We start from the raw sequence: 22,320 nt of genomic DNA on the forward strand, positions 1-22,320 counted from the left end.
ATTAATATCACTTTGAGCAGATGGAATCAGTGAATCAGTGAATTGTGGGATCATGACTGAGGGTCACTCTATCCATGGTTTTCCTTTAGCAATGTAGACTATTGATTATGTGGCTGATTCCTCACCTTTCTTAGGATCATTGATACGCCACGAGGTGGGATCTTGCATGGAGCCCCAGTCCGAGGGAGATTGACAGTCATGTTTAGCTTCTTACATTTTCTGATAATTGCTCCAACAGTTGGTCTTTTTTCACCAAGCTGCTTGGCAATTGCCCCGTAGCCCTTTCCAGCCTTGTGGAGGTCTACAGTTTTGTCTCTGGTGTCTTTGGACAGCTCTTTGGTCTTCACCTTGTTAGTAGTTAGAGTCTTACTGATTGTGTGGGGTGGACAGATGTCTTTATGCAGCTAACAACCTCAAATAGGTGCTTCTAATTTGGAATAATAAGTAGAGTGGAGGTGGACTTTTTAGAGGCGGACTAACACGTCTTTGAGGGCCACAATCTCTGCTGATTGACAGGTGTTGAAATACTTATTTGCAGCAGTAACATGCAAATAAATTATTTAAAAAAAATCATACATTGTGATTTCCTTATTTTTTTTTGTAAGATTATGTCTCTCACAGTGGACATGCACCTAAGATGAAAATTTCAGACCCCTCCATGATTTCTAAGCCGGAGAACTTGCAAAATCGCAGGGTGTTCAAATGCTTATTTTCCTCACTGTACATCTTTAATTCACAGCCACAGTTGTGTCCAGATAACTTAGCCTATGTTTTACAAACTCCTGTATGTCAGTTATGCAACATTTGTTACTCTCAGTTTTATAATTTAAGATATTAGCATTTATAATGTGTCCGGTACTTTTGGCCCAACCTGTTAGCTAATTAACTACAGTGGCGCGTGAGTTAGCACAGGGCCCAACTCCCTAACATTAAATTCATACTTCTCAATATTTAAAAAAGAAAGTTACATTCGAGTACTCATGCAACAGGTAAATCAATCAATCAATCAATTTTTTTTATATAGCGCCAAATCACAACAAACAGTTGCCCCAAGGCGCTTTATATTGTAAGGTAAGGCCATACAATAATTATGTAAAACCCCAACGGTCAAAACGACCCCCTGTGAGCAAGCACTTGGCTACAGTGGGAAGGAAAAACTCCCTTTTAACAGGAAGAAACCTCCAGCAGAACCAGGCTCAGGGAGGGGCAGTCTTCTGCTGGGACTGGTTGGGGCTGAGGGAGAGAACCAGGAAAAAGACATGCTGTGGAGGGGAGCAGAGATCGATCACTAATGATTAAATGCAGAGTGGTGCATACAGAGCAAAAAGAGAAAGAAACAATGCATCATGGGAACCCCCCAGCAGTCTACGTCTGTAGCAGCATAAATGCACCTTACCTCTTAATGTAGCGACGGTCTCCTCGTCTAGATTATCCATAGATAGTATTATCTTAAGAAATCGATGTTGCCAAACTCATTGCTGCGCTCTCTTGAACTGACCAGTGGGTCCGGTAAGTTAGCGCCTCTCCCATGGGATCATACATTTTGCTTTTTACACCCGCAGGCACACCTAAGGTCAATTTAAAGTTTCCAATCCACCTAACCCACATGTCTTTGGATGTGGGAAGAAGCCGGAGCACCGGGTGGAAACCCACACAAACACGGGGAGAACATGCAAACGACACACAGAAAGGCCACAGGTGGGAATCAAACCCATGACCTTCTTGCTGTGAGGCAACAGTGCTAACCACTAATCCACCATGCCATTCAGCTCAAATGCATATTTTGTACCACTTTATTTGATGTTAACATCATTTTTCTGATGCAGTTATGCCATATACATAACATACCAAAGAAGTCAAGCTGTGCGGGGGGCATGGACTAGCCCGTGGACTAAGTCTCACGAGACTTGGCTGACTTCATGTAGCATTCAACTGAATAAAGGTTCTTTTGGTTGATGTTAAGGTTCTTGCACTTTTGTCCTTTTGATATTACTGCTGTAACTCTTAAATGGACAATTGTTTTTTGTTTTTTGTAAAGAGAAAGGTTTCTGCATCGGATTATGTAAGAGGAAATATTAATAAAGCAGTCACATTAAGCTGCATTGTCATATTTGTCATGTTTTCAAAGCCAGCTGTGAATACAACAACCGTAATCAATGTTATTTGTTAGAATTTTTATTTTAAGATGAGCCTCTGTCTTAAAATAAGGAAATTTTAAGACAGAATTTTTAAATTGCCTTTTCTTGTTACTGGTTAAGTACAGCTTGATATTAGCTGGAAAAACATAAGAAAAAGTGAGATACATTGTCCCAAAATAAGACATTTTTTCTTATGTAAAAAATGTTTGACAAGATTATTTTTCTATTTAGACAAAAAATAAGTCTAATTTTCTTTAAACAAGTTTTTTTTTGTTGTTGTTTGTTGTGTTTCTATATATCAGTTTTTGCAGTGTTCACTGTGTGGTTGGCTTGATTTCTTCTAAACTAATAGTTGGCAAAGTGTTTCATGTCATTTTTACAATTTGCAATCTTGTCACATTCTCCTGTCCTCTCATCTTCTCAGATGTCTTATTCCCTCACAAGATTTGCAATCTATGAGACAGTGAGGGACACCGGCATCAGCCAGAGTCCCATGCCTTTTTATCAGAAGGTTCTGCTGGGAGCATTTGGAGGTAGGAACATGGACATGCACACAAATAATTATGCACACAACATTATGTGCCAACAGCATTTCTCCTGCCAACACAGGTTTCACTGGGGGTTTTGTTGGCACACCGGCAGACATGGTGAATGTCAGGTAACATACCATTAAAGGTTTTAAAAAAAAACTGTATGGATTGTGACTCAAACACATTTACAACATAGTGTATTTTAAGTAATTGTTTTAAATAATTTACTGTTACCTAATAAATAAATAAATATATATATATATATATATATATATATATATATATATATATATATATATATATATAATATATAAACATTATTAACATTATTAAATACAACCTCAACTTCAGTTCTTTCACAAAAAAAAAAGGCTGGACAGCTGTGCAGCAGCGCAAAGCTCAATCATGGTACACTGTGGCCCAAACAGGAAGTGCCAAATTTTGAATCCACAGTGAAACAGGAAATGTCAAATGTCAAACACTTCCTGGATCGACACTTCCTGGATTGACAGATGAGATCCCATGGAATCTTGCGGGAACTCAGTGTCACATTCACACTGAAGCAGGAAGTGCCAAATTTTGAGTCAACAGTGAAACAGGAAATGTTAGGTTAGAGGTAGTGTTATTGTACAAAACACAGTGAGAACGACTGGTCAGGTATGATGTCAACCACGCAAGGGCACTCCCAGTAATCCCAAAATGATTCTCCAGTCTGTTGAATAGAATATAATGATCCGCAGTATCAAACGCAGCACTGAGATCTAGCAGCACCAGAACCATTGTGGTGTCTGAATCCATTGCAAGCAGAAGATCATTCGCCACTTTGGTTAGAGCTGTCTCTGTGGAATGATATTTTCTAAAAGCAGACTGCAGTGGCTCAAAAAGATTATTCTCAGTCAGGTGGTCCACAAGCTGCTGTGAAACCACCTTTTTTTCCAGAATTTTAGAGCAAAATAATAGATTTGATATTGGCCTATAGTTTTTCAATACACTAGGGTCAAGATTAGATTTCTTAAGTAATGGTTTAATCACTGCAGATTTGAAACATTTAGGAACAGATCTAGAAGTTAATGAGAGATTAATAATTTCCAGCACAGTTGGCCCAAGAGTGGGCCACAGGTCCTTAAACAGTTTTGTTGGTATAGGATCAAATAAGCAGATTGTGCGTTTTGTAGACATTACGAGTTTCGTCAGCACGCCCAGTGAGATGCTGTCAAATTCTGTAACTCTAGGTAATACCTCAGGAATGGCACCCACCTGAATAGCAGGGTGCCGTGGCTGGGTTAAGGCATACTGGGATATGTTTAACCTAATGTCTTCTATTTCTTTTTGAAAGTAATCAAAAAAATCTTGTGCTGTAAATGGAGAGTGACAAGAACTTTGAGTTATGCTTGTTTTTGTTGATCAAATCAGAGTAATAGGTCTGCTTTGTAGCCAGTAATGCATGCTTATAGTCTAAGATAGCATCACGCCATGCAAGGTAGAATACTTCTAATTTTGAACTACACCATTTCCGTTCTTGACCTCAAGCATAAGGCTCGAGGTCACAGAAGTAAACACTGAACTAAGGTGACTGCGTTTTTTTTGGGGGGGGGGGGGGGGGGTTTAACAAAGGTGGCACAGTCATGTTGAGTGTAGTTTTGAGCGCTGAGTTTAAACTATCCACAAGACTGTCTCCTGATTGGGCATTTTCCAAACATAAAGCTAAGATATAAGGCAGTCCAGCTTCGAGTTCAGTCATAGTTGAAGAGTTGATGCATTTTCGCAGTGACAAATAAGGTTGTTGTTCCACTATACAAGGCAGCGAAACTGTAAACCTAATAAGTGAGTTATCAAAGACCACCGATGCAAGAGGCATGATGTCAGTATTCGTGACAATACCACATGTGAGAACCAAATCCAGGGTAATGTGCGTCGAGTCCTGAATGGATATTGCTGAAATCCTAATGCATCCACAATTTTCATAAATGATTTGCAAAGGGGATCAGAATGCTTATTTATGTGAATGTTGAAGTCACCAATAATCAGAATGCTATCTGCACTAGTTGACAAGATAGAAATGAACACACCAATTTCACCTAAGAATGGTGGGCTAAGTATGGGCCAGGGGGACCATATACAGTGACAAAATAATACAGCTGATTTTTGTTCTTCTGACCTTGGCAATACAAAGCATCATGGGCATAGCGGAGAATCAGATGCTTAAGAGTTATATTTGTGACCCCCAACAGCTATTAAGCTAAACCTAGATTTATAAATAAGAGCAACACCCCCGCCTTGCTTCACATCACGAGGGATGTGACTAAATGTGTATGCCGGTGGGCAGACCTCATTTAAGGGGAGGACAGCTGTAGGCCAAATTTCACATCACCCAGTCATATCTAAGTGATGATCCATAATTCGATTATTAATCAACAATGGTTTTGAGGACAGTGATCTTAGGTTAATGAGACCCAGACTAAGGACCTCAGTGGGGTTAACAGTTGGACTGTTTGGATTTAGGGGTGGTTCCAGAGTAGCATATATAAGATGTCTGGAATTAGGTTTAGGTTTGAGACATTCCATGTGGGTTGTAGGTAGCAGACACAAAATATTTGATATTGCTGGAACAGCCAACGGGCCATGCTCAATTTCAGTGTCATCCACTGTAGTAATGGATACTAAGTTTGCAAAGCATATCCCTCCATGATTTTTATGGACATGTCTATGGAAACAGGCCACAGTCTCAACTTGATGAATTTTTCTCATTTCTTGGTCAGTTCCCCTTTGTCTCATTTATGTGATGAAGTAGCCCCCTTTGCATCACTTGATGTCTGGAAATTTTTTTTTTTTTTTTTTTAAACAGCATGATTTCTGTCTGATTACAGACAGAACCATCTGCTTGATTTCCATGTCGCCAGACAGCATTTGTCTGTGTTTGACTTATGGCCATAGTTCGGGTTATTGTTTCCATGCACCTTAGGATGTTATGTTTTCTGTCGCGTTTGTTTGTTTGTTTGTCTCTGTCTGTTTGTCAGCAGGATAACTCAAAATGTTTGGACGGATTTTGATGAAATTTTGTGGTGGTTGGAAATGACAAGAGGAACAAGTGATTAAATTTTAGTGGTGATCCGGATCATGATCCGTATCCCAATGCTAATGCGTTAGCATGTCTACGGCATTTTCAGTGTTAAAAGTTAGCATTAAGTAGTTGCAGCTGTCATCACGTTCGGGTGCATTTGTTTTCAAATTATAATATTTCTTAAATTTATTTTTGTTTATATATTAATAATCTAATGATTATTATATACAGTTTTAGAGAAAGAGACAAAAAGAAATAGATCACTGTGCCAAGGAGGGAATCTATTTAGGGTCAGTGACCCTATGGCCTTGTTTAGAGAAGTTAGACTTTTTTAGGTTCAGTGATTCCACAGCGAGTAGATGTTATGGCGTCAGTGACCCCATGGCCTTGGCGGAGGTTTGCACTCTCTGAGTGCTTCTAGTTAAATGATTGGGCTACCAAGCTCATCACATATTGATGTTTAGTCAAAACAAACCTTTTGCACTAAAATATCAATGATTGGGAGACATTTTTACTCAAAATGGTCGACCAAAATATCACAGCAAGGAGCTGCGCTAATGGTTTTTTTAATGTTATGGTTTCTCCATATGGCCACTTGAGTTGTTAGCGGACGCTGACGTGAAAGGTGCTGTGTGAGGAGTGTTCCTAGTGTGCAGCCTGATGTGAGACTAACTATATGTAAACACACTGGTTCATAATTTACCATAATCCATCCAGCATCCACAAACCATCAAGCAGGTGGCAGACACACTATGGGGTATTAGATAGACAAAGCAGTGTTGCTTTTTGTTTGATCTGCTGCATCAAAGTTCACCAGTTTTGAAACTGTTTTATTTTTTTCATTCCAACAAGATGAAATTTATTGTTTTGGAATTGCTTCTTCCATAAGATGGCTGAGATGGATGAACACCACAGTTATCAGTGTAGGGTTGCACATTACAAATTTAATGAAAAATTATGATTCATTAAATTATAAAGGGTTACAAATTACAAATGCTTTCAAATTTAAATAAGTACTAATTTTGTAGGTTTACTGCTTAATGCATTATTTACACAAAATATTGACAACTATTATTTGCAAAAAAAAAAAAAAGAAATGTGGCTGTACATTTTGCATATTTATAATTGTTCTGCAAATATTGCAGCACTGTATGTACGAGGTCTATTAGAAAAGTATCCAACCTTATTATTTTTTTCAAAAACCATATGGATTTGAATCACGTGTGATTACATCAGACATGCTTGAACCCTCGTGGGCATGCGAGAGTTTTTTCACGCCTGTCGGTTACGTCATTCGCCTGTGGGCAGTCTTTGAGTGAGGAGTTGTCCACCCGCTCGTCGATTTTTTTCATTGTTTAGGAATGGCTCAGAGACTGTTGCTTTGTTTGATAAAAATTTTTTCAAAACTGTAAGGCACAACTGAGTGGACACCATTCAGTAAATTCAGCTGGTTTTCGGTAAAAATTTTAACGGCTGATGAGAGATTTTGGTCTGGTAGTGTCGCTTTAAGGACGGTCCACGGCGCCTGACAGCGATCTGCGCTTCGAGGCGGCAGCGTCTCGCCGTTTCAAGTTGAAAACTTCCACATTTCAGCCTCTGTTGACGCAGTAAGTCGTCAGAGAACAGAGAACTTTCAGAAGAAGTCGGCATGAGGAGTTTATTCGGACATTCCATTGTTAACGGTCATTTTGTAATGAAAGAACGTGCGGGCAGAGTCGCATGTCGGGCTGGACCCGACCGCGGGGGGTCGCGGCAGGAAAAACACCTCCGTTGGAAATCTTAACGGGCAAGTTGGAACATGCCCAAGCTGTTAAACAATTTCTCAGTTACTCACTTGTTGAAAGCCATTAAAAGCCGCCTGAATTCTACAAATGGTTTTCAACACGGAGGTGTTTTTCCTGTCGCGGCGCACACAGATTTGCCGAGTCGTCACGGAAACGACTCGGCGAATTTGCGCGTACGTCTTTCATTAAAAAAATGTCCTTAAACAGTGGAATGTCCGCATAAATTCCTCATGCCGGCCTCTTCTGAATCTTCTCTGTTCTCTCACGATGTCCTGGGTGAATTAAGCCTTAAATTAGGATGTTTTCAGCTCGAAACAGGCCGACGACAGCGCCTGGAAGCGCTGCAGGACGTCCCGCTCCGTGGGAAGTCCTTACACCGACAGAAACACCCCATAATCTCTCATCAGCCGTTAAACTTTTCACAGAAAACCAGCTTAATTTCTCGAATAGTGTCCACTCGGATATTCCTCACAGGTCCAGAAAAATTTTTGATAAAGCAACGCGCGCCGTCTCGAGCAGCGTGTGAAACAAAGGAATTCAGCCGAGAGGGCGGGACCACATCTCACTCAAGGCCTGCCCACAGGGAAATGACATCACCGACGCGTGAAAAAACTCACGCATGCGCACGAGGGTTCAAGCATGATTGGTGTAATCGCATGTCATTCAAATCCATATAGTTAAAAAAAAAAAATAAAAGGGTCGGTTTATTATCTAAGAGACCTCGTATGTATGCATGTGTGTGCACAGGATAGTGGATACAAATATTTTCACATGATATGAATAAATAAATAAAATGAAAAGTTGTTTTTGCTCCTAGGATGCAGAATGATATGAAACTACCACCAGAACTGAGACGAAAGTGAGTGTTGTTACTTGCAGGTGTCTGAAATTTGCAAACAGACAATAATAATTTATTAGTGATGAGTCACCCTAAATATATTTCTTTCTTCTAGCTATAAACATGCAGTTGATGGGCTGATTAGAGTGTGGCGAGAAGGTAAACCTGAAACATGATTGTGCATTTGACTTAATTTACGGCCTAAATGGGACATAATCTGCTTTCTAAATCCATGTGCACTTTTCCATTTGTGACCTCCAGAGGGCGTGAGGAAACTGTTCTCAGGAGCAACAATGGCCTCGAGCAGAGGCGCGCTAGTCACTGTTGGACAGGCAAGTCACATTGCTCATTGTATTTGGTGACCGACTGAAATTTGTCTGGTATTTCAGGCTACAAAGTGATGCTATGATTTCTCACAACAAGAGTGTTGTGGGGTCGCTTTCTTTGTGGAGTATGAAGGCCCCCCCCCATGGGTTTGCTCCGGGCACTGTTTTCCTCCCACAATTAACAATTAAAAACATGTTTATTTACGGTCTGCTGCTTTCTCTGCCCCTGACCAAGGCAACGTCTCTACATCTGGAATTGGTCCCCAGGCCCCAGATTGCGGCTGCTCACTGCTCCTAGTGGTTGGATTGTGTCTAACTGTAATTAGGATGGGTTAAATCCAGAGGAAAAAAATTGTTGTATACATGTACAATGACAATAAAGGCTATATTATTATTATTATTTCAAATGGGCTTTAAGATGCTGAATTATATTGTTTATTTCATCTCTGTAAAAACTGGCTTTTTGTGGTGGGTGAGGAGGTCATGTTAAAGCTATAAGCCTTTTGAGTTTCACGAAACTGAAATTTAGTTTCTAATCTAAGCATTATATTGTAGGTTTATTTGTGTAACATGGAAAGAGGAGCGGAGGCTTCGCGCGTCTCGGCGGTGCCGCATGGCGCACAGCAACACCGTGATGAAGTCTCACGGGACATGTTCTGGCATGTCCAGGCACATCCGCAATTTCTCGGATAATCACTCCATGGAAAAACCACCGACAGCTGTCTGAACGCCATCTCAAAGCTGTCCTGTGAGACCAAAATGGAGGTGTTCCTTTGTCTCACTCCATCAGCAAATTGGTCGTGACGCGCGAAGCCTCCGCTCGGCTTTCCATGACAAAATCTCTTGTTAAAAGTGAAATCTGCCGGAAAATGGTTGATGTCCAGCTCTTGTGATAACCAGAGAAAGTGCACACGACGGTCTCGGATCCACAGAGCCATCCGTTTAGAAATGATCCAGTGGTTTGTGGCTCTCAATGGCGGGACGGAGCGCAGCGCGCCGAGCGTCCTTAAAGCCGTCCTTAAAGCCGTCCTTAAAGCTGTAGTAACAGTCCTTATTCTCTGTGAAGCCTGTAAAATTTTCACCGAAAGCCAGATAAATTTTTCTGATGGTTTCCAGCTGCCAGTCTCTAACAGTTCCTGAAAAAATTCTGATGGAAAAAAAAGCCCAAATCATTCCGCCATTTCCTGACAATGAAAATCCGCCGAGGGGGTGGATCACTCCTCACTCAAAGCCTGCTCACAGGCGAATGACGCAACCAACAGGCGTGGAAAAACTCACGCATGCGCACGAGGGTTCAAGCTTGTCTGACGCAATCACATGTGATCAAATCCATATAGTTTTTGAAAAAAATAAAAAGGTCGGTTTCTTTTCTAATAGACCTTGTATTTATCTCGGTGGAAATTCCATAGTGAATATTGTCTTTTCCTTCATTGCTGCCTTGCAGATTAACTACAGGAGGTGTGAGGATTTGAGATTACCTGTGTCCCATTTTAGGTTAACATCCATAAGATTTCTTGTAAATTACTTCCCATTCAGATGTTGGTCATAGCATCTGATCCCTTGAATTTCTCACCCTCAGAGGTTGAAATTGTAAATTGTTTCCAGACAGCATGAATTTTGATCATATTGGCAATATCATATTACTAAATGTTAAGGAATAAAATTAAAGTGGAGACAAAAAGAATTTGTTTTATGACATAAATCTTAAAAAACCCAGTGGCACTGTATCGTCAACTGTTTTGTCACCTCTGCTACCAATATGTGAAAAAAATGACATGCCCTTTTCTGGTTAAGTTTCCATGTTTCTGTTGTAGACCAAGTCTTGACATTATAAACAAGAAATGCTCTTCCTTATTCACAACACTGGTGTAGTTCTGTAATATTGAATAGAGGTCAAGTCTAGGAACATGTGCATGTGTTGCGCTTTGCTGCATCCACAACACAATAGACCTGTTTGTGTCATGGATGGCAAACAACTGGTCCATTCCCACTTCTTGAAAGTAACTACTCGCGCCTGGTGAAGCACGAGTGTCCACTTGGCCTTATGCAGCCACTGGGGGTCCTCAATACTCAGGGACCTGCATGCTAGGACTGTCATCGATACCAGTGGCTGCCTACAGTGGCTTGCAAAAGTATTCACCCCCTTGGGCTTTAACACATTTTAATTGTTTATCACATTTCAAACACAAAAAATAATCCAGGCTTCTCTATATTAAAATTTCTAAAATTGTTCTCCTTAAACCTCAAACTCAAAGCAAATCTCTACATCTTGATATAAATTAAATAAAAATATTAAACCCTAGATGAGGGTTTGCATAAGTAATGGTCCATTTTGACACAACACTCATAAATCACTGGTTTTATTGCCATTTTTCTTACGACAAGTCAGGGGATTGATACATGAGCTTGCTTGCCTCTACTGGTGGTTGGCTCTCACTGCGGTATTGTATCACTTCCTGTTCCGGAGCACAGCGGTGTTTTTCTGTATCTGTTAGCTGTTTAATCTGCGCAGTTAGATTGATCTAGTTATCTAGATTACGATTTGTTTCCCAGTGTAATCTTTACGTGCCTTAACTAAAGCACTCCTTCTGCTGACTCACCTCTAAATTATTTACACATTATTCACTTTGCGTGTTTTTAGGAATCCGCTAGGTTAGCGTAGCTACTAGCTCTTAGCCGATTTAGCATGGCGGCTTCTCCTGTCTCTCCCGCACTTTTCTGCTCTGGGTGTGAAATGTTTAGTTATTCCTCGGCCTCCTTTAGCAGTAACGGTACTTGTAATAAGTGTAGCTTATTCGCAGCTTTGGAGGCCAGGCTGGGCGAATTGGAGACTCGGCTCCGCACCGTGGAAAATTCTACAGCTAGCCAGGCCCCTGTAGTCGGTGCGGACCAAGGTAGCTTAGCCGCCGTTAGTTCCCCCCTGGCAGATCCCGAGCAGCCGGGAAAGCAGGCTGACTGGGTGACTGTGAGGAGGAAGCGTAGCCCTAAACAGAAGCCCCGTGTACACCGCCAACCCGTTCACATCTCTAACCGTTTTTCCCCACTCGACGACACACCCGCCGAGGATCAAACTCTGGTTATTGGCGACTCTGTTTTGAGAAATGTGAAGTTAGCGACACCAGCAACCATAGTCAATTGTCTTCCGGGGGCCAGAGCAGGCGACATTGAAGGAAATTTGAAACTGCTGGCTAAGGCTAAGCGTAAATTTGGTAAGATTGTAATTCACGTCGGCAGTAATGACACTCGGTTACGCCAATCGGAGGTCACTAAAATTAACATTAAATCGGTGTGTAACTTTGCAAAAACAATGTCGGACTCTGTAGTTTTCTCTGGGCCCCTCCCCAATCGGACCGGGAGTGACATGTTTAGCCGCATGTTCTCCTTGAATTGCTGGCTGTCTGAGTGGTGTCCAAAAAATGAGGTGGGCTTCATAGATAATTGGCAAAGCTTCTGGGGAAAACCTGGTCTTGTTAGGAGAGACGGCATCCATCCCACTTTGGATGGAGCAGCTCTCATTTCTAGAAATCTGGCCAATTTTCTTAAATCCTCCAAACTGTGACTATCCAGGGTTGGGACCAGGAAGCAGAGTTGTAGTCTTACACACCTCTCTGCAGCTTCTCTCCCCCTGCCATCCCTCATTACCCCATCCCCGTAGAGACGGTGCCTGCTCCCAGACCACCAATAACCAGCAAAAATCTATTTAAGCATAAAAATTCAAAAGAAAAAATAATATAGCACCTTCAACTGCACCACAGACTAAAACAGTTAAATGTGGTCTATTAAACATTAGGTCTCTCTCTTCTAAGTCCCTGTTGGTAAATGATATAATAATTGATCAACATATTGATTTATTCTGCCTAACAGAAACCTGGTTACAGCAGGATGAATATGTTAGTTTAAATGAGTCAACACCCCCGAGTCACACTAACTGTCAGAATGCTCGTAGCACGGGCCGGGGCGGAGGATTAGCAGCAATCTTCCATTCCAGCTTATTAATTAATCAAAAACCCAGACAGAGCTTTAATTGATTTGAAAGCTTGTCTCTTAGTCTTGTCCATCCAAATTGGAAGTCCCAAAAAACAGTTTTATTTGTTATTATCTATCGTCCACCTGGTCGTTACTGTGAGTTTCTCTGTGAATTTTCAGACCTTTTGTCTGACTTAGTGCTTAGCTCAGATAAGATAATTATAGTGGGCGATTTTAACATCCACACAGATGCTGAGAATGACAGCCTCAACACTGCATTTAATCTATTATTAGACTCTATTGGCTTTGCTCAAAAAGTAAATGAGTCCACCCACCACTTTAATCATATCTTAGATCTTGTTCTGACTTATGGTATGGAAATAGAAGACTTAACAGTATTCTCTGAAAACTCCCTTCTGTCTGATCATTTCTTAATAACATTTACATTTACTCTGATGGACTACCCAGCAGTGGGGAATAAGTTTCATTACACTAGAAGTCTTTCAGAAAGCGCTGTAACTAGGTTTAAGGATATGATTCCTTCTTTATGTTCTCTAATGCCATATACCAACACAGTGCAGAGTAGCTACCTAAACTCTGTAAGGGAGATAGAGTATCTCGTCAATAGTTTTACATCCTCATTGAAGAGAACTTTGGATGCTGTAGCTCCTCTGAAAAAGAGAGCTTTAAATCAAAAGTGTCTGACTCCGTGGTATAACTCACAAACTCGTAGCTTAAAGCAGATAAACCCGTAAGTTGGAGAGGAAATGGCGTCTCACTAATTTAGAAGATCTTCACTTAGCCTGGAAAAAGAGTCTGTTGCTCTATAAAAAAGCCCTCCGTAAAGCTAGGACATCTTTCTACTCATCACTAATTGAAGAAAATAAGAACAACCCCAGGTTTCTTTTCAGCACTGTAGCCAGGCTGACAAAGAGTCAGAGCTCTATTGAGCTGAATATTCCATTAACTTTAACTAGTAATGACTTCATGACTTTCTTTGCTAACAAAATTTTAACTATTAGAGAAAAAATTACTCATAACCATCCCAAGACGTATCGTTATCTTTGGCTGCTTTCAGTGATGCCGGTATTTGGTTAGACTCTTTCTCTCCGATTGTTCTGTCTGAGTTATTTTCATTAGTTACTTCATCCAAACCATCAACATGTTTATTAGACCCCATTCCTACCAGGCTGCTCAAGGAAGCCCTACCATTATTTAATGCTTCGATCTTAAATATGATCAATCTATCTTTGTTAGTTGGCTATGTACCACAGGCTTTTAAGGTGGCAGTAATTAAACCATTACTTAAAAAGCCATCACTTGACCCAGCTATCTTAGCTAATTATAGGCCAATCTCCAACCTTCCTTTTCTCTCAAAAATTCTTGAAAGGGTAGTTGTAAAACAGCTAACTGATCATCTGCAGAGGAATGGTCTATTTGAAGAGTTTCAGCCAGGTTTTAGAATTCATCATAGTACAGAAACAGCATTAGTGAAGGTTACAAATGATCTTCTTATGGCCTCGGACAGTGGACTCATCTCTGTGCTTGTTCTGTTAGACCTCAGTGCTGCTTTTGATACTGTTGACCATAAAATTTTATTACAGAGATTAGAGCATGCCATAGGTATTAAAGGCACTGCGCTGCGGTGGTTTGAATCATATTTGTCTAATAGATTACAATTTGTTCATGTAAATGGGGAATCTTCTTCACAGACTAAAGTTAATTATGGAGTTCCACAAGGTTCTGTGCTAGGACCAATTTTATTCACTTTATACATGCTTCCCTTAGGCAGTATTATTAGACGGTATTGCTTAAATTTTCATTGTTACGCAGATGATACCCAGCTTTATCTATCCATGAAGCCAGAGGACACACACCAATTAGCTAAACTGCAGGATTGTCTTACAGACATAAAGACATGGATGACCTCTAATTTCCTGCTTTTAAACTCAGATAAATCTGAAGTTATTGTACTTGGCCCCACAAATCTTAGAAACATGGTGTCTAACCAGATCCTTACTCTGGATGGCATTACCCTGACCTCTAGTAATACTGTGAGAAATCTTGGAGTCATTTTTGATCAGGATATGTCATTCAAAGCGCATATTAAACAAATATGTAGGACTGCTTTTTTGCATTTACGCAATATCTCTAAAATCAGAAAGGTCTTGTCTCAGAGTGATGCTGAAAAACTAATTCATGCATTTATTTCCTCTAGGCTGGACTATTGTAATTCATTATTATCAGGTTGTCCTAAAAGTTCCCTAAAAAGCCTTCAGTTAATTCAAAATGCTGCAGCTAGAGTACTGACGGGGACTAGAAGGAGAGAGCATATCTCACCCATATTGGCCTCTCTTCATTGGCTTCCTGTTAATTCTAGAATAGAATTTAAAATTCTTCTTCTTACTTATAAGGTTTTGAATAATCAGGTCCCATCTTATCTTAGGGACCTCGTAGTACCATATCACCCAATAGAGCGCTTCGCTCTCAGACTGCAGGCTTACTTGTAGTTCCTAGGGTTTGTAAGAGTAGAATGGGAGGCAGAGCCTTCAGCTTTCAGGCTCCTCTCCTGTGGAACCAGCTCCCAATTCAGATCAGGGAGACAGACACCCTCTCTACTTTTAAGATTAGGCTTAAAACTTTCCTTTTTGCTAAAGCTTATAGTTAGGGCTGGATCAGGTGACCCTAAACCATCCCTTAGTTATGCTGCTATAGACGTAGACTGCTGGGGGGTTCCCATGATGCACTGTTTCTTTCTCTTTTTGCTCTGTATGCACCACTCTGCATTTAATCATTAGTGATCGATCTCTGCTCCCCTCCACAGCATGTCTTTTTCCTGGTTCTCTCCCTCAGCCCCAACCAGTCCCAGCAGAAGACTGCCCCTCCCTGAGCCTGGTTCTGCTGGAGGTTTCTTCCTGTTAAAAGGGAGTTTTTCCTTCCCACTGTAGCCAAGTGCTTGCTCACAGGGGGTCGTTTTGACCGTTGGGGTTTTACATAATTATTGTATGGCCTTGCCTTACAATATAAAGCGCCTTGGGGCAACTGTTTGTTGTGATTTGGCGCTATATAAAAAAATTGATTGATTGATTGATTGATGAGCATTTACAAACAGTATAGTACTCTGTGGGAAATATGTGTAGATACGGTTCTCAAAAACTGAACGTGCATGGAGACTAGTGAGGAATGCCACTAACAGACCCAGACAACTCTGAAGAATTTATCAGCTTCTGTGACTGTGATTGAAGAAATTGTGTATAGTGCAAGTTTTGCATTTTTGCATCACTACTCTTAGCTTTATAGTGGAGTGAAGCAGAGAAGGATTTTGTTGAAACAAAACAATAAACAAACAATAAAATGTAGGTTTGCATCTCTGATGTGCCTCCTGGCAAATTTGTGGTGAAGTTTCACGTCTTCTTTTTAAGAAAATGCTCCTTTAAACCACTTAATCATGAACCTGTATAAGTGATGAGCCAAAAGCGCAACTTGCGCTATGCACAATTTGTCCAATCCCAGCTACAGAAGCTTATAAGTTCTTCATGTCATGGTCAGCCTCAGCTTGGAGTATAGGTCTTAGCTCTTGGCATATTTCCTCTGATTTTCTGGTTTTGCTTTTACAGTTCAACAGCTCACTGCCTGATTGTTGACTTCATTCACTTTCTCACCTCTCGTTCTTGTCCAGCTTGCTCCTGTGTGTTTTGACCTTGCTTTTGTGCTCCAACCTCCACCTTGCCGTATCCTGAACTCCGCCTGTATTTTGACTCTGCCTTTGTTTTGCCTGCTTTATACCTTAACGCCATATGAACGAACCCTGCCTGATTTATGGACCACGTCCCAGCCTGTACCATGTCTGATACCTCTGCTCCCGTGTCTGACTACCTGTGTACCAAACTGAATGTCTGGTTTCTCGATAAAGCCTTTTATTCATCTAAACCAACCATGTTTGTTATGTGTCGGACGCAGCTCGGAGAACCGACCAGCGTTTGAAGGACCCAGTATGAAATAAGCAGAGCACGGTACAAAGGCTAACTGAATTTAATACATAACAGTGATACATAAAGAACAAAGTGCGGTCTGGCGTGGTGCGCTCCCAGCAGCGCTAACGGTCCGGAGCCAGAAGCTGTTCGGACCCAAGGACCCCGCCGACACCCCCCAGGTGGCCGCAACAAACCGAGTCTGTGAAAGAAGGAACCATTATGTGAGTCCACACTCTACACACAGAGAGAACACTTAAAGGTGTACAAACAGCAAACACTTCCTGGCTTGATTACTAATCAACTTCCCAACCTGCAGGCATGGAACATCCAGTTCACAAAACTCCACTGCAGGGGAAGTCGATACATGACTAACATACAGCTCAATATAAAAAGGTGTGAGGGACACCACATTTACTGACTGTATAAATGTTAGTCACAAAATCTAACGTACCTCAGGAAGTGTGCTGACGAGCGTGAGACCTCACCCCCTCCTCTTTCACAGACCGTGCATCAAACCTGGACGTTCTCTGCATCCGCTGATGATGAGATGGCTCCCGAGACGACGATCTCACCCGTCTGGTCACAAGGTCGAGTCTCTGGCAAATACACACTGCATACTCCAGTCTTAAATGCCACCATGTTCCAATCCATATAGATGCACCTCAGCTGTGAGTCCTGACGAGCCGCAGGTGATTAGGGTGAGGTCCTGATAACCTCAGCAACACAGCCACTCAGTCCAACATGCAAGCCACCTGGAAGGAGAAACAAAGGACAGAAACAAAAAGGCAGCCAGGCCCCCCCAGCCATATAACAGTACCCCACCCTCACGGGAAGCCTCCCGGCGACCACACAAACCTGGCCCAGGAGAAACACCCCCCTCCAGGGACCATGGCTGGAAACCGCATCTGCATTCCTCTTCCAACAGAATGGTTGATGTCCTCTCCTCTGGCTGCATCTTTGCCTTTGTTTCCGTCAGTCACTTAGCACAGGTGTGGCCAGGAGTTCTTAAACCTGTGCGGTCAGCCTTTGTCCAACCATGTTCACAGTCTGGTTAGTCATAAAACCAAAAAGACAAACACAAACAACCAAAACACCCCCCCCCTCCCCAGAGGCCCATTCCATCAAACCCCGGGAAGGGGAGAAAAGAAAAACAACCCAAACTTAAGCTAACAAATAAAAATGCTAAACCCCCCCCCCCCCCCCCCCCCCAGGTGCAGCGGTTACCTGGGAAACGCCCAGCATAACCAAACTGCACCACTCCAGCAACGCCGACACTACGGCTCACCCGGCTGGAGCCAGAGGAGAAGAGAGGGCACAACAAAAAACAAAAAAAAAAAAAGAAAAAAAAAAACAACCCAATTACCCCCCCATGACCCCCCAGGGGACCGTCCCATCAAACCCTGGGAGGTGAAACTGAAAGAAATAAAAAGAAAGACTAACAGACTAACATACAGTTGCTTGGGTCCCTTTTTGTTTTTTTTTTTGTTTTTTTTGTTTTTTTTACACAGAACTGCAGGGTCACGACCCTAGACACTAATAGTGTAAAACAAAAAATAAAATCCCACACAAAAACCAACTCAAAAAACACCCACACAAAATGAACTAACACAAAACAAGTGATTTATACCGTCAAGCTCCAACAAATGGAACACACCTGTTCCAACTTAAGAGCTTGACGGTAATGTGACTCAGTCACCAAAAGAGGGAGCCAAAGTGCTAAAAATGAAAAACCCCCTTTGGTGACAAAAAACAAACGAGCTGCATCTTCGTGCGCAGCTGTGTGCAACACACAACCAAAATGTGCTCAACTAAATAACGCCGGAGCTGATACAACAGACGCAGTAGTTATCTTTATCCGGGGAAACGGGGCTACAACTGTAACACAGGAAGCTCTGCGACCCGTGCCACAGAGCTCCGCCGTGCGCGTGCACCCATTACAGACACACTCTTGCAGCTCCCGTTTAAACCTCTTATCCGGTCGGAGCGTGACGCGAAGCTGTCGCCAGTCACGCTCCACCACGACCCACGGATAAGGCACAAACACAGGAACACGGCTGCAAGAGAGCACAAATCAGTATTCAGTAATGGGTCTCAAACACGCACCATCCGGGCGGAGAGCACCCGCAACTGATCCGGATAACTACTGAACGTCTGCTGCCGCCTTCCCGGCGCGTTACCGTCTCTGCTACCGCTGGGTCCGTGATGTTTGGCCAGAGACTACTGTTATGTGTCGGACGCAGCTCGGAGAACCGACCAGCGTTTGAAGGACCCAGTATGAAATAAGCAGAGCACGGTACAAAGGCTAACTGAATTTAATACATAACAGTGATACATAAAGAACAAAGTGCGGTCTGGCGTGGTGCGCTCCCAGCAGCGCTAACGGTCCGGAGCCAGAAGCTGTTCGGACCCAAGGACCCCGCCGAGACCCCCCAGGTGGCCGCAACAAACCGAGTCTGTGAAAGAAGGAACCATTATGTGAGTCCACACTCTACACACAGAGAGAACACTTAAAGGTGTACAAACAGCAAACACTTCCTGGCTTGATTACTAATCAACTTCCCAACCTGCAGGCATGGAACATCCAGTTCACAAAACTCCACTGCAGGGGAAGTCGATACATGACTAACATACAGCTCAATATAAAAAGGTGTGAGGGACACCACATTTACTGACTGTATAAATGTTAGTCACAAAATCTAACGTACCTCAGGAAGTGTGCTGATCAATCAACTTTTTTCAACTTTTTTCTTATATAGCGCCAAATCACAACAAACAGTTGCCCCAAGGCGCTCCATATTGTAAGGCAAGGCCATACAATAATTATGAAAAACCCCAACGGTCAAAACGACCCCCTATGAGCAAGCACTTGGCAACAGTGGGAAGGAAAAACTCCCTTTTAACAGGAACAAACCTCCAGCAGAACCAGGCTCAGGGAGGGGCAGTCTTCTGCTGAGACTGGTTGGGGCTGAGGGAAAAAACCAGGAAAAAGACATGCCGTGCTGATGAGCGTGAGACCTCACCCCCTCCTCTTTCACAGACCGTGCATCAAACCTGGACGTTCTCTGCATCCACTGATGATGAGATGGCTCCCGAGACGACGATCTCACCCGTCTGGTCACAAGGTCGAGTCTCTGGCAAATACACACTGCATACTCCAGTCTTAAATGCCACCATGTTCCAATCCATATAGATGCACCTCAGCTGTGAGTCCTGACGAGCCGCAGGTGATCAGGGTGAGGTCCTGATAACCTCAGCAACACAGCCACTCAGTCCCACATGCAAGCCACCTGGAAGGAGAAACAAAGGACAGAAACAAAAAGGCAGCCAGGCCCCCCCAGCCATATAACAATGTCTGCGAGTCTGCATGCGTCTCCTACTGCTTCCGGTTTCAGCCCACTACGAGTCCTGACACTTCAGGGTTGTCTAGTTGTCTTGGTGGCTTTTGTCACGAATCTCCTTCCTGCCCTGTCAGTGAGTTTTTGAGAACTGTCATGAGTAGAGAAATCCACTGGTCCGTGGACACGGACCAGTAACTTTTGACCTATGTCGAGTAGATATTTTCCCCTGCTAGACAGATGTCTAGTTAAAAATCTTATCGGCCTTGTGATTAAGAGTGGTCAACAAGTCCGATGATGATTTTATTTATTTATTTATTTTTCTCAAACTTGCACCTTAAGTAACTGAGCCATTTGGACAGTGTTGTAATGTAACGAAGTAGAAATACTTTGTTACTGTACTTAAGTAGAATTATGATGTATCAGTACTTCGTTGTTTACATTTTTGGTGACTTTCACTTTTACTTCACTACATTTCCTCAATAAAATGTATACTTTTACTCTGATACATTTCCCTGAACCATCTTCGTTACTCGTTACTACAATATAAAAGTTGAAGAAACTTGATTGGACAATGCCTGTTTGCAAAGGTAAAAGCAGCGGTGGGCCATACCGGGAAGAGATAGACAGCTGCAGCGAAGGGGTCCAACTTCCCCTGCAGCGAGTACCATGTTTGACATAAAAGAAGTTTAAAAGACAAAAAAAAAAATTAAGTTGAATCTGTGCCCCCGCTGAGAAAGAGGAGACTGGAATGTGAAAAGGGGGCCATCTGCGTTTTTGTCTCCAAACCCTCACATGCCTACATTAAGCAGGTGAGAACTCTGAACTTTAATAAGCTTTTATTTTTTAAAAGTATTTATTTTAGATCGTGAGTTAAAGTAGTTGTTTTATGCTCAAGCACAAAACTTGACTGAGAAGGAAAAAAAAACCCAGGATGAATTCCATCATCTCAGTAAAATGAATTCCAGTCAGAATTAAAATATAAGCTGCTAATTTGTTATATTTCAAACTTATTAGGTTGTAGCTATGTGTTTTATTTATTTCAAAGTAAGTTACCTCTTATTTTATTCTAATTTTCAAAAAAACATGGGGAGTCAAATCAGCCTACTTTGTTTTGTTCAAGGTATTTTGCCCAGGTATTTTTTCCTTCTTTATAAGAGTTTTGTGTTTACATCAATTCTACAAAGTTGTAAATAAAACAATAAAATGTTAACACTTTTCTTTATAGCAGTTCTGTAATTTCAGAAATGCAAGAGAAAACAACCACAAATCAGAGATGGAAACCCTACCCAATGGCGGTCGAGATGCAGTCGTACCGCATTCTTACTGCAGTTGCAATATTCATACGGCAAGTCGTATGCAAGTCAAACTATTTGGACTGCAGCCGATGTACAAAATGTTTGGGCACATCAAATCCTGTCCCACTCGAACCAGCCATCACACTATAGGCTGAATGAGGGTGAATGGCACCCAAATGGGTATTTGACCCAGGCTCAGCCGAAGTTGAGGTGCAGTCCAAAGACCTCCAACAGCAGTTGCAGTACACTCTCAACAGCCGGGCCCAGTTGCTCGGCCAGCCCGACTGTAGAGCACATGTCACCGTTGTTGAGGTGTGGTCAAGGTGGGCAAGCTTGAACTGGGGTCGACAAGCTGTCTGACCGCAGTCTGACTACATTCTGAGTGGCCTGAAAGTCACTCCGACAGCAGTTGAAACTATCTGATTGGGGCCGGTTGTCATACCACAATGGGCAGCCACTACAGGCTGCAGCCAAATGGCCTGGGTGGGACACAGATGAGGTGGATCGCACCTGCGTGACCCCAGTCTGTCCCAAGTGGTGGTCGAGTGCAATACAGATGTCAACTGACTGTGTCGTGTGGCCCCCGAGCACCACAAATGGCGTTCAACTGTATCTTGTGTGAAATCAGTGAAATCACCTGCTGGGAGTCGGTGGCTGCAAGGAAAACCTGCACCCTCTCGGCCCTGTCTGGATTAGTTTGGACAGCACTGGACTAGATCATCAGATAAGATAAAAGGGTGGGAAAGTGGCACGCAATGCAGTGCCTGCATGATCGCTTGATCTCTGCCAGAACAACCGTTGAGAGAGAGAGAGAGAAAACTGGCAATAAAACTGATGATTTAGTATTAATGTGTTAAAGGGTATCATTACTGATGAAACCCATCATCTTGGCTTTGATATTTTTGCTTAATTTATGTGACGTTGTAGAGATTTTCTTTCAGTTTAAGGAGGATCATTTTAGCCATGTTAAGAAGCCTTAATTACGTTTCTGTGTTTGAAATGACTTAAAATTAAATGTGTAAAGCCCAAGAGAGTGAATACTCTCCAGGGCACTGTATTCATACTTTTCT

The 22,320-nt window shown here is 42.2% G+C and overlaps 1 protein-coding gene across 1 annotated transcript in view; it reads left to right on the forward strand.

The window, feature by feature from the left end:
* The window catches only part of slc25a10 (solute carrier family 25 member 10), a 120,303-nt gene that overhangs the window by 60,219 nt on the left and 37,764 nt on the right, over positions 1–22,320 (forward strand). The window contains exons 4-8 of the mRNA XM_034189063.1: positions 2,563–2,671; positions 2,748–2,796; positions 8,331–8,372; positions 8,467–8,510; positions 8,613–8,683. Coding sequence (XP_034044954.1) covers positions 2,563–2,671; positions 2,748–2,796; positions 8,331–8,372; positions 8,467–8,510; positions 8,613–8,683 — 315 coding nt within the window. The remainder of the gene's footprint in view (positions 1–2,562; positions 2,672–2,747; positions 2,797–8,330; positions 8,373–8,466; positions 8,511–8,612; positions 8,684–22,320) is intronic.

This window comes from Thalassophryne amazonica, chromosome 15 (assembly GCF_902500255.1).
Source record: "Thalassophryne amazonica chromosome 15, fThaAma1.1, whole genome shotgun sequence".
Lineage (NCBI taxonomy): Eukaryota > Metazoa > Chordata > Actinopteri > Batrachoidiformes > Batrachoididae > Thalassophryne > Thalassophryne amazonica.